Source organism: Myxocyprinus asiaticus, chromosome 20 (assembly GCF_019703515.2).
Source record: "Myxocyprinus asiaticus isolate MX2 ecotype Aquarium Trade chromosome 20, UBuf_Myxa_2, whole genome shotgun sequence".
NCBI lineage: Eukaryota > Metazoa > Chordata > Actinopteri > Cypriniformes > Catostomidae > Myxocyprinus > Myxocyprinus asiaticus.
Genome location: NC_059363.1, coordinates 9,987,985 through 10,000,865, shown reverse-complemented (window position 1 = coordinate 10,000,865; position 12,881 = coordinate 9,987,985). Strand labels below are relative to the sequence as shown.

Here is a 12,881-nt window from a genome sequence, read left to right as displayed (position 1 = left end):
TTTTAGCAATATGCATCTTCATTCATATTGCCACTTACCGGGTAGGGAGGAGAATTTGTAGTGAAAAAAGAACTTAAATATTTATCTGTTTCTCACTCTCAGCAATTATATCACTTCAGATGACATGGATTAAACCACTGGAATCATATGGATTAATTTTATGCTGCCTTTATGTCCTTTTTGGAGCTTCAAAGTTCAGGTCATCATTCACTTGCATTGGATGGAACAACAGAGCTGAGATATTCTTCAAAATATCTTCATTTGTGTTCAGTAGAAGTCACACATCTGAGATGGCATACGGGTGAGTAAATGATGAGAGAATTTTAATTTATGGGTGAACTATCCCTTTAAATTCACACAGGTGTTCTAGCAGAGTAACCACAGGGGTAGTTCATCACATTAAAAATGGACATCCTCCACAAACTTTGACAACCAGAAAGTGTACAAATATTTTTTGTCTTAATTTTGAACAACATATCTATTTTTTAATAATTTTCAAACATATTTTTGTGAAATGTTATGTTTGAAATTGTTCTTGTGCTATCTACAACTTGTTGGCACTTAATTTTGTTTTTTAATGCAAAGACATTCATACATTTCTAAGTGTTCCAATACGTTTATGGGCCACAGTGTATTCTGAAACTGATAGACTCAGGAAATCACACTAGCATGTGCTTTATGGTGCCCTTTTATTCTAATGCCTTGAATATTGGACCAAAGTCGATGTACTGCGGTAAAGTTAGTTTTACGTTTGACATTTGTTGGACATTCGATTTGATGACCATTAAACTCTGCGCATTTCATGTTTTGACCCCAAACCAACTTAGATCTACATAAACAACTGTAATTTGCATAGCACAAGGCTTAAATAAAAATGATAATAATTAGCCCTATAAATCAATTAAACTTTGTAAACATATGACGTTATAACATTAGGCTAATAGTGAAATGCTCAGGTAAATATCCCATTCATAGCACAAGGCTCTGTTTGGGGAATATACGTTTTATAAATTTTAGAACTTTAAATGTATGTAATACTCTAAATCAATTAAACTTAGGGACAGTTTGAGCTAAAAATGTAAAACCAACTTCAGTAAACTCAGAATATAATTCCTTACATTGCACATGGATTATTTTTGAGAGTTTTTATTTGGTATTTTTTATATAGAATTGTTAATCCATATAAATCTTTTAAACTTAGGGACCGTTTGAGCTAAATATGTCAAACCAACTGCAAATTACTTAGAATATTATTCTTTACATAGGACTAGGGTTATTTTTGAGAGTTTGTAATTGGGATTTTTTTATATAGAATTTTTAATCCATATACACTACTGGTCAAAATTTTTGAAACACTTGACTGAAATGTTTCTCATGATCTTAAAAATCTTTTGATCTGAAGGCGTATGCTTAAATGTTTGAAATTAGTTTTGTAGACAAAAAATATAATTGTGCCAACATATTAATTTATTTCATTATAAATCTAAAATTTAATGATAAAATAAAAGTTTTTGAAATTGATGACTTGGACCAAATAATAAAGCAAAGCAGCCAATAAGTGCCCAGCATAGATGGGAACTCCTTCAATACTGTTTAAAAATCATCCCAGGGTGATACCTCAAGAAGTTGGTTGAGAAAATGTCAAGAGTACATGTCTGCAAATTCTAGGCAAAGGGTGACTACTTTGAAGATGCTAAAATATAACATAGTTTTGATTTATTTTGGATTTTGTTTAGTCACAACATAATTCCCATAGTTCCATTTATGTTATTCCATAGTTTTGATGACTTTACTATTATTCTAAAATGTGAAGGGAAAAAAAAATATCATAAAGAATGATTAAGTGTTTCAAAACTTTTGACCGGTAGTGTAAATCAATTAAATTCATGGACTGTTTGACCTAAAGATGTCAAACCAACTGCAAATTACTCAGAATATTATTTCTTATATAGCACAAGGCTTGTTTTTGAGAGTGTTTATTTTTTTGTTTTTTTATATGGAATTTTTTATCCATATAAATCAATCAAACTCCAAGACTATTTGACCTAAAGATGTCAAACCAACTTCAGTCAACTCAGAATAGTATTCCCATCTTTTTTCACACCACTCTCTGGTACCTTCTGCAAATCAGTAAAAAGTTTGACAACTTTAGGTTAAACGGTCTTGAAGTTAAATGGATTTATATTTTATTATATAAATATAAATATTCTATATTAAAGTACCAAAGAATAATCCAAAAAATAAGGCTTGAGCTATATAAACAATAATATTCTGAGTAATTTGCAGTTGGCTTGACATTTTTAGGTCAAATGGTCCCTGAGTTTAATTGATTTATATGGATAAAAAATGCTATATAAAAAAACAAAAAAACAAATAAACACTCTCAAAAATAAGCCTTGTGCTATATAAAGAATAATATTCTGAGTTTACTGAAGTTGGTTTGACATCTTTAGCTCAAACTGAGTTTAATTGATTTAGAGTATTACATACATTTAAAGTTCTAAAATTATTATAAAATGTATAAAACGTATATTCACCAAACAGAGTATTGTGCTATGAATGGGATATTAATCTGAGCATTTCACTATTAGCCTGATGTTATAACGTCATATGGGTTACATTGTTTAATTGATTTATAGGGCAATTTTTTTTTTTTTTTTTTTTTTTTTTTTTTTTTTTTTTAAGCCTTGTGTTATGTAGATTACAGTTTATGTAGATCTAAGTTGGTTTGGGCTCAAAACATGAAATGCGCAGAGTTTAATGGTCATCAAATCGAATGTCAAACGTAAAACTAACTTTACCGCAGTAGTCGATGTGACGTCAGCTAAGTATCAGTCTGCTCCTCGCCGGAACGTTTTATTCTGCGTCCGACCACTGAACACGTTGCATGCGCAAAATCAGATCGCGCTTTTAGGCTATAACAAATGTCTTGTGCTTTACACAAATCTCAAAGTAACAGGCTGGTGTTGCGTTTCATGCATGAGGCTTGCATAGACACAGCCGTCGCGGCTCCGGGAGTCTCATGCAGTCGCGAGAAATATGCGCTTTTCCTTGCTTTTCACTAAGAACTTAAGGCACAGAGAGTTCTTCCACCTGTTTTACAATAAAAGTTGAGCATAAACTGCTCTTACGCGCTTACTAAAGTTGTTTAAGCTCATGCACAAATGTAATGCATTATTGTTTATTTTAAGATCTAACAATGCGTGAAGCCTCCTTATGGAATAACCAGCGATTCACCAGGATTGCCAACCTCTGAAACAAGCTGAGAACCAGCGAGAAGCATCACATGAGATGAGCTGAACTACTGGATCCACCTAATCTCATCTGTGAAGATTTAAACTCGCAGAAACTCCATTCTCAGAGGATGGCATGAACATATCTTATCATTGCTTATATGCACGTTTTATACATGCATTCCAAGAATAATGGAAGACGTGGACGTTTTTCACAGTTGCATGCCCACCACCGTCAAATGTAAGATGTGGAGACTTTATCAGTCGTGTCCAGCAGTCGTCACATAATGGCATGTAGAGGCGCGTGCTGCTGTGGCTTTGGTCCTGTGAATGAAGATAATGCCAGGTTTATAATGTTGCTACTCCTCATCATCCTTTATCTCATGTGTGGAGCCGCTGTCTTTTCAGCACTGGAACATCCCAAGGAGAGACAAGCGAAGGAAAGATGGGCTCAGAGGTTTGAGCTGTTCAGCCAAAAGCACAATCTCAACAAAAGTGATCTGGAGAAGTTTTTGAGACATTACGAAGAGGCGAACATGGCAGGGATCCGGGTGGACATCCTCAGACCTCGGTGGGATTTTACAGGAGCGTTTTATTTTGTCGGAACTGTCGTTTCCACAATCGGTAAGGACGGGAAAAAAGCACAAAACAATGACAAATGCAAGTCTAAGAACCGTTCTTAAATATGTGGTATTAATCAGTATCTTTTAACATTGCGTATTGCAATGAAATGACAATGCACTATTCTTAAATATGTTATATAAATCCATAATCTTCTATATTGGGTAGATAAGCAATGCAGTTCGTAAGCTGTCATTAAGACAAGTCAAAGAGGTGTTCTTAAATATATAAATCTATAGGCTATCACTAAACCGTGATGCACAGTAAGTGAAATGTATTCTTGTTAATCTATTGCTTTTTATTGACAAATGCAAGTCCGCCAGGTATTACTTTGCATTGCAGTGTTAATGTCAGTATTGCAAAAGTAACTCGGAAAAAAAATAAATAAATAAATAAAAAGTATATTTTCAGTATGTTATGTGTGGCCCCAAAATTAATTTCGACTTGTCCCTCCTTTTCTTTAAAAGAAAAGCGAAAATCTGGGTTACAGTTAGAGACACATCCAACGGAAGTGAACGGGGCCAATCCGTAAACGTTAAAATACTCACTGTTTCAAAAGTATAGCCACAAGACATAAACAATATGTGTGTTAACATGATTTTGGTGTGATAAAATCACTTAAACCTTTTCTGTGTAAAGGTACATCCCGTTTTACTTTGTTGCCATGACGACGTGACGCCATAAACCCTGTAATCCCACAAAAACGACAATTTAAACTTTACATCTTAAATAATGCACAAGTTTTCACAGAATAATTCATGTAAGTGCATTTGTAAAATTATAAGCTTTACATTTTTGTCTTTAAAAGCTCTAAAAAATTGGCCCCATTCACTTCCAATGTGCCCCAAGAGTTTTTCTTTTTTTTTTCTTTTTTTTTTTTTAAGAAAAGGATGGATGAGTTGAAATATTTTTGTGTTGATCAACATTATGCCACAAATGTTGTCGATTGAGCTTAATTTATATTGAACCCAGAATATTTATTTAATGTATAATTATTTTATGGAGCTATACTTGTAAATATACTTTATCAGGGTTTGCCTTTTACCTTTGTATTTTATTATATAGGCTTGATATATGAAAAAAAAAAATGGCATATGTATAAGCATAAGGTTGCACAGTGTAAAATTATTGTTTAGCCTATGTATGCAACAGGTTAGCTGATCTTTTATTATAAAGGATTTGATGTGTACTGTATATTGAGGGTTTAGAAATCTGACAGCTTTGTAAACCTTGCCTCTGGCACAATGTCAGATCTGGACAAGAACTGACATTTACACAATGTGTTAAAAATGTAAAATTAGTCTGATACCATTTCTCATTTGCAGGTATAGAGTTTTCCATTTGCCATTAAAAATGTATTTTGTATTAATTACATTTCAAGTTGGCAAATATTGTTATTGAGATCAGCTCTAAGACTTAATTAAGATGCTGTAAATCCACATTCAACGGTACAGATTATGCAATTAAAAATGTATTTGCACAATTTCCCAGCCTGTATTCCTCACTAATTCCAAGAAAAATTCCCAAGGGGTTTACAACCCACAACCTCACAAACCCACAACTGTTAGTTTTTCCCAAATGATGATCTACAGACAACTGTATATTATACTTTCTTGTTATTTAGCACATTGTAATCTTTTAAATTGTTATTTATCATTTGATTTAGTTTTAACTCTGTGACCAAGAGTGACATGAAGGGGAATCAAAATATCTCAATACTGAGTTGGATATTAAGATAGTTTACAGACCTATGTCAAGGAGATGCATAAGCTCTTGTCTTTATGATGTCCTCTTCAATGGTGGCTTTTAAGTGGTCAAAAAACATCCATTAGAATAATAATGGCACTCTTTGTATTTGCCTTTCAATCAGTGTGACGGGGTAAGGTGGGAGATAGATCAGAATGTGTCAGGAATTCTGTAGGAAGAAAATAGTTTGTGGTGATTCAGAGACAAACACCATTTGAGTTCATTAAAGAGTCTTTGGCAAAGAATGTTACCAATTAGGGGAGATAGGGGCATGTTGTCACACTTTTGACTCCAGTTCAATTTCTCATGCAAGGTTTGTTTATGAAAGAATTTTTTTATATAGCCACATACAGTACCTAAATATACCTATACCATAAAATATTGGCTACAAATTGTTTTTTACCGTTAGTGCCCAGGAAAACAATACAGTTAATTGAACAAATGTGGACATTTTGTGACAACATGCTCTTAAGTTATCACTATAGCTAACACTATATGGAGTAAGTTGTCACAGTGGATCCTGCCATGTAAAAGACTATTATCTGTGTTTACAGCAAAATGTAAACAGTAAAACAATTATGAAACAAAACATCTCATGAAACAGCAAAAATGCAAAATCAAACCCAAAAATGTCAAACATTGTTGTGTCAGGCAAAAATAATTAATTATTTTATAATTAAGTTATAATTTCTTAATTCATAAATTAAGAAACATATTTCCCCCAGTAAAAATGTGACATTTATGAAAAACCCTTGTCTTAATGGAATATTCTGGGTTCTATACAAGTCATAGTTCATCCCAAAATGAAAATTCTCTCATCATTTACTCTACCTCATGCCATCCTGAGTATGACTTTATTTCTTCTGCAGAATATCTCAGCTCTGTAGGTTCATAAAATGCAAGTGAATGGTGACCAAAACTTTGAAGCTCCAAAAAGCACATAAAGGCAGCATAAAAGTAATCCATAATACTCCAGTGGTTAAATCCATGTCTTGTGTAGCGATCCAATCGGTTTTGGGTGAGAACAGACCAAAATATAACTCCTTTTTCACTATAAATCTTGACATCAGCAGTCTCCTTGGCAAATGTGATTTCAAGAACGATTACACTTTCTACAGTGCCATCTAGCGCTCTGTGCATGCGTCAAGTGCCTAGATACTGCAATGGCAAGATGTAGAGTGAAATTTTTTTTCTATTTTGGTATGTTCTCACCCAGAATCGATTAGATTGCTTAAAAAGACATAGGTTAAATATCTCATATGAATTACTTTTATGCTGCCTTTGTGTTTTTTGGAGCTTCAAAGTTTTGGTCGCTATTCACTTGCATTGTATGGACATACAGAACTGAGATGTTCTTCTAAAAATCTACATTTGTGTTCTGCGGAAGAAAGAAAGTCATACACATCTGGGATGGCATGAGGGTGAGTAAATGGTGAGAGAATTTACATTTGGGGGGAACTATCCATTTAAATGCAATCGACAGCATTTGTTGCATTGATTACCACAAAAATAATTTTGACTCGTTCCTCATTTTCTAAAAAAAATAAATAAATCTGGGTTACAGTGGGACATCTGCAATGAAAGTGAATGGGGCAATTTTTTGGAGGTTTTTGGAGAAATGTGAAGCTTTTAACTTTTGCAAAAGCACTTACATTAATTCTTCTGTTACAGCTCGTGTATTATTTGAGCTGTAAAGTTTGATGTTTTGCGGGATTAGATCATTGTTTTTGTGGCATTACAGGGTTTATGGCATTATGTCGTCATGGCGACAAAGTTGTAAAATTGGATATAACTTAGTAAGTGGTTTTATCACACTAAAATCATATTAAAAAGCATATTGTTTACATCTTGTGACTATACTTTTGAAACAGTGAGTATTTTAACGTTAGACCCATTCACTTCTATTGTAAGTGCCTCACAGTAACCCAGATGTTTGTTTGTTTGTTTGTTTGTTTGTTTTTAAGGAGGTTATGAGTCTAAATACATTTTTGTGGTAATCAATGTTATGCTACTAATGCTGTCAATTGAGCTTAACTTGTATTGAACCGGAAATATTCTTTTAAGAACAAGGTTCAACCTTTCAGTCAAAATCTACCTTCATGATAAACTGTAATTGACCCTTTCCTGAATCATTGTATGCCAGTGTGGTTTAATTGTGTACATCTGGCTACCTTGAGCTATATTAGAAATATTATGATTTTGGGAATTTAGTCTGGAGCATTGGATTCAAAAAAATATTCTAATTCATGACAGTTTTGAACTAGATCTTTGAAACCAACACACAAAACCACCACTATTAGAGAAAACATACATTTGTGTAATTTGAATTTTGACTCAGATCCTTATACCGTATATAGGAAAACATAGCCTTTAAGACAACGTCCCCATGACATTTAGCCTCAGTCTCCTCTATAGTAAATCTGTTTTGTGTTCAGTGTAGAAAACCTTATAAATTGACTTGTTCCTTCTCATGTCACTTACAGGGTTTGGAATGACCACACCTGCCACAGCTGGTGGCAAAATCTTCCTCATCTTTTATGGGCTCATTGGCTGCGCAGCCACAATTTTATTTTTCAACCTCTTCTTGGAGAGAATAATAACCGTGTTGGCGGTTGTCCTCAAGTCCTGCCACGAAGTCAAACGTAGACGCAAAGGAGTTTTACCTCACAACAGCAGACACGACTCAAGCAACGTAAGGCTAAATCGTGAAGACAGTCTTGCCGGATGGAAACCATCAGTGTATTGTGTGATGTTGATCCTTTGTGTAGCAGCAATAATCATTTCCTGTTGTGCTTCAGCCATGTACTCCTCAATAGAGGGATGGGGATACTTGGATTCTCTCTACTTCTGCTTTGTGGCTTTTAGCACCATTGGTTTTGGAGATATGGTCAGCAGTCAGCGGGCCAGCTACGAAAACCAGATTGTCTACCGAATTGGCAATTTCTTCTTTATTTTAATGGGCGTTTGCTGCATTTACTCACTATTTAACGTAATCTCCATTGTCATCAAGCAGGTGCTCAACTGGCTCCTGAAAAAGCTCGAGATTCCTTGCCGTCATTGCCCTGGGAGGTCTCTCCGACCTCGCAGGAATGCAGTCATGCCAGGCCATCTCCGAACACGCGTTCGTAACATATCTATAGATACGGACGCAGTCAATGAGAGTGAGACGGATGGACGCAGGATGTCTGGAGAGATGATATCCATGAGAGACTTCCTGGCGGCTAATAAGGTCAACTTGGCGATCATGCAGAAACAGTTGTCCGAGACGGCCAATGGCCATCCTCGGCCATGCGGGTCAACTAATAGGCAGAATGGATTTTCTGGTGGGGTCGGAGCTCTGGGCATAATGAATAACAGACTTGCAGAAACCAGTGTGGATAGATAAATATAACCTATACAAACACACAAACCAACAAAATGACTTTATGAAAAGCCACATTGCACTGTCCATAGTTTAGCTATGAGGGTGAACTCACGAAACACATCCAGGTCATATTTGATGCCAATTTCAAAGAAAAAACAAGAAGTTAAGTTTTACTTGATAAAATGAAGCCTGTTTTTAGAAGATTTTTTCATTGTGTCTATTTTTGAGACAATTAAGCACATTTTCCCCTCAAATTCTCATTACAGAAATGCAAAACAAATGAAACAAAAACAAAAAAAATCTAATTTTCATTACTGTATTGAAAAAAATAATGTATATATATATATATATATATACACTATATTGCCAAAAGTATTCGCTCACCTGCCTTTAGACGCATATGAACTTAAGTGACATCCCATTCTTAATCCATAGGGTTTAATATGACGTCAGCCCACCCTTTGCAGCTACAACAGCTTCAACTCTTCTGGGAAGCCTTTCCGCAAGGTTTAGGAGTGTGTTTATGGGAATTTTTGACCATTCTTCCAGAAGCGCATTTGTGAGGTCAGACACTGATGTTGGACGAGAAGGCCTGGCTCGCAGTCTTCGCTCTAATTCATCCCAAAGGTGCTCTATCGGGTTGAGGTCAGGACCCAGTCAAGTTCTTCCACACCAAACTCGCTCATCCATGTCTTTATGGACCTTGCTTTGTGCACTGGTGCGCAGTCATGTTGGAACAGGAAGGGGCCATCCCCAAACTGTTCCCACAATGTTGGGAGCATGGAATTGTCCAAAATCTCTTGGTATGCTGAAGCATTCAGAGTTCCTTTCACTGGAACTAAGGGGCCAAGCCCAGCTCCTGAAAAACAACCCCACACCATAATCCCCCCTCCACCAAACTTCACAGTTGGCAAAATGCAGTCAGACAAGTACCGTTCTCCTGGCAACCGCCAAACCCAGACTCATCCATCAGATTGCCAGATGGAGAAGCGTGATTCGTCACTCCAGAGTACGCATCTCCACTGCTCTAGAGTCCAGTGGCGGCGTGCTTTACACCACTGCATCCGACGCTTTGCATTGCACTTGGTGATGTATGGCTTGGATGCAGCTGCTCGGCCATGGAAACCCATTCCATGAAGCTCTCTACGCACTGTTCTTGAGCTAATCTGAAGGCCACATGAACTTTGGAGGTCTGTAGCGATTGACTCTGCAGAAAGTTGGCGACCTCTGCGCACTATGCGCCTCAGCATCCACTGACCCCGCTCTGTCATTTTATGTGGCCTACCACTTCGTGGCTGAGTTGCTGTCATTCCCAATCGCTTCCACTTTGTTATAATACCACTGACAGTTGACTATGGAATATTTAGTAGCGAGGAAATTTCATGACTGGACTTGTTGCACAGGTGGCATCCTATCACAGTACCACGCTGGAATTCACTGAGCTCCTGAGAGCGGCCCATTCTTTCACAAATGTTTGTAGAAGCAGTCTGCATGCCTAGGTGCTTCATTTTATACACCTGTGGCCATGGAAGTGATTGGAACACCTGAATTCAATTATTTGGATGGGTGAGCGAATACTTTTGGCAATATAGTGTGTATATATATATATATATATATATATATATATATATATATATATATATATATATATATATATATATATATATATATTTCAAACATCTACCTATACAAAGTATATTTATTCATCATGGTAGTATTTGTCTTTTATATGAAACAAATGCCTTATTATTTTATATATATATATATATATATATATATATATATATATATATATATATATATATATATTCTATTTCATGATTTATTTATTTATTTTTTTGTGGAATACATTAAAAAGAGTATGATGAGAATCTCACACACACGCAAAGCTAAAAAGTAAAATATTCAGATGCATTATAGTAAGCAGATGAAAATGTGCTTAATCATCATGAAATTAAATGCACAAAATCTCAGTGGTCCTAAAAAAAATTGGCTTCATTTTCTTTATGCAAAGAAAAAAACATTTCTTTACTTTTTTTTCTTTTTTGAGTTGGGGGTAATATGTGACCTGGACATGTTTTCATGAGATTCACCCACTACTTTTAACTTTATAAAACAGATACAGATATTAGTAGGCTCATATCTCTAGTCTCTTATACTGTATGTATGTGTCTCTGTACAATGCTGTAGTTGAAATATCCATTGCTGCTCTGAAGTTAAGATAATGGAGAACTGAAGCTCAGGTCGGTTTTATAAGATGGAGGTGGCAGGAAAGGCTTTGGTGCACCACAATTTGACTCAAACTCTCTAACGATTGCTGTTTCCTTGATTGGAGGACATATGTAACGATTATCAGATTAGTTTGCCAGATGAGCACTTTTTATTATGACAGGAAGAGTGTAAAAGAGAGGACATTTTGCAGGACATTTTTGATTTAGTGGTTTTTGTAAGCACAGTGATAACTGTAATACTTAAAAACAATGTACAGTGGGGTCCAAAAGTCTAAGACTACTAGTAAAATGACACTATTGTGCATTAATTTCCAATTTAATACACACTTATACTTTTGATATAACATTTTGAGTGAAAAGTTCAATAAAAAAATGTACATGAATTTTAGAATTTCTTAGTATTTGGTATGCCCCCCTTTTGCTTTTTTGACAACATGCACTCAAGCTGTATGGATGCCACAAGTTTTATCCATTTCACCAGCATGATTTGAAAGTCTTGTGTTGATGAAGATCATCTTGTGTGCTTCAATGGAAGCAAGAAAATCTGACCTTTTGTACAAAGCAGTTAACATGGTCAATGTCACACATTTGTTTTCATTTGATTAGTGACAACGAAATAATTTTTCAAAAACTTACAACTTTTTATAAAAAAATAAAAAATACAAAAAATCTCATATTTTCAGTGAGGTCTCAGACTTTTGGACCACACTGTATTACTTTTGTTCTGCCTTTCTTCCAGTTTCTTATTTCTTTCTTTGGACACCTTATCACCTTTAATAGCTTCTAACACTTTCCAATGAAGTATTTGTAATGCAAATGACATCCCCAATAGCTTTTATACTTTTCACTGTACAGGTGTGTAGATATGGCCATGAGACATAAGACACAACCATTATAGGAGCTGAACACCTCACATTCAGTCTGTTTAATGATGCTTATACTGCACTCAAACAGCTGTATAGAGTTCATGGCTTAATAGCCTATTGATTGCTTGAATTGCTTATCAGGTATTTCAGATGAAACAGATTTTCTAGAAATGCACAGAAGGAAATGAGCAAGATCATTTCGAACTGTTCATGAAATAATGCCAAAACGGGTATGATGCAGGACATCAGATCATTTTCTCGAGCACTTTGTATCTAGAACTTTGAAACCTGCTTACTTTATTTTTAGATGAATGACTGTGTGTAGAGTAATGCATGATCAATTAAAACATGTTTTGCCAGTTTTATTGGGCATCTTAAAAATGTCAATGTGTCTGTTTTGATGTTTCAAATGAGCAAGTGGTTTTACGTTCAAGATTTATTGATTTAGTTTAGAATTATCAATTTTTAAAAAATGCATCTCTTGGTTTATACAAGAGATGCATGACACAACACATTGCTGACTTTTGTAAGTTGCTATTGGGCAATTTTGGGCTTTTTTTTATTTTTTATTATTGTTTTATCAGTCTGATTTTGCAGATATTGGAAGAATCATCAAGGCAATTTTTTTTTCCCAATTCAAACAGTATATACTTTTTCTATGCCAGGTTACAAAGGTAAGTGGGACACTTTAGATTAAGGTTGTATTTGCATTCATTAACATAGACTAATAATGAACTATACTTTTACAGCACTTATAATGTTAATTTCAACAAATGCGAATACAATTTTAAAATTAAAAGTTGTATGCTGAATGTTAACA

At 35.0% G+C, this 12,881-nt stretch overlaps 2 protein-coding genes across 2 annotated transcripts in view; both read left to right on the top strand.

The window, feature by feature from the left end:
• The window catches only part of tdp1 (tyrosyl-DNA phosphodiesterase 1), a 51,138-nt gene extending 42,915 nt beyond the window's left edge, over positions 1-8,223 (top strand). Inside the window, exon 17 of the mRNA XM_051647093.1 lies at positions 8,084-8,223. The gene's annotated coding sequence lies outside the window, so the exon portion shown is untranslated. The remainder of the gene's footprint in view (positions 1-8,083) is intronic.
• On the top strand, positions 158-10,577 carry LOC127411489 (potassium channel subfamily K member 13-like). The gene is made up of 3 exons (XM_051647108.1): positions 158-301; positions 3,192-3,857; positions 8,084-10,577. Exons 2-3 carry the CDS (start codon positions 3,521-3,523, stop codon positions 8,983-8,985), a joined length of 1,239 nt encoding a protein of 412 aa, XP_051503068.1. The 5' UTR covers positions 158-301; positions 3,192-3,520; the 3' UTR covers positions 8,986-10,577.
• The last annotated feature ends 2,304 nt before the right edge of the window (positions 10,578-12,881 follow it).

Excerpts from the sequence above, each read along its gene's own strand:
- LOC127411489 (XM_051647108.1), top strand. The coding sequence starts at position 3,521 with ATGGCATGTAGAGGCGCGTGCTGCTGTGGCTTTGGTCCTGTGAATGAA. Across the intron at positions 3,858-8,083 it reads AACTGTCGTTTCCACAATCG|GGTTTGGAATGACCACACCT; the intron begins GTAAGGACGGGA and ends TGTCACTTACAG.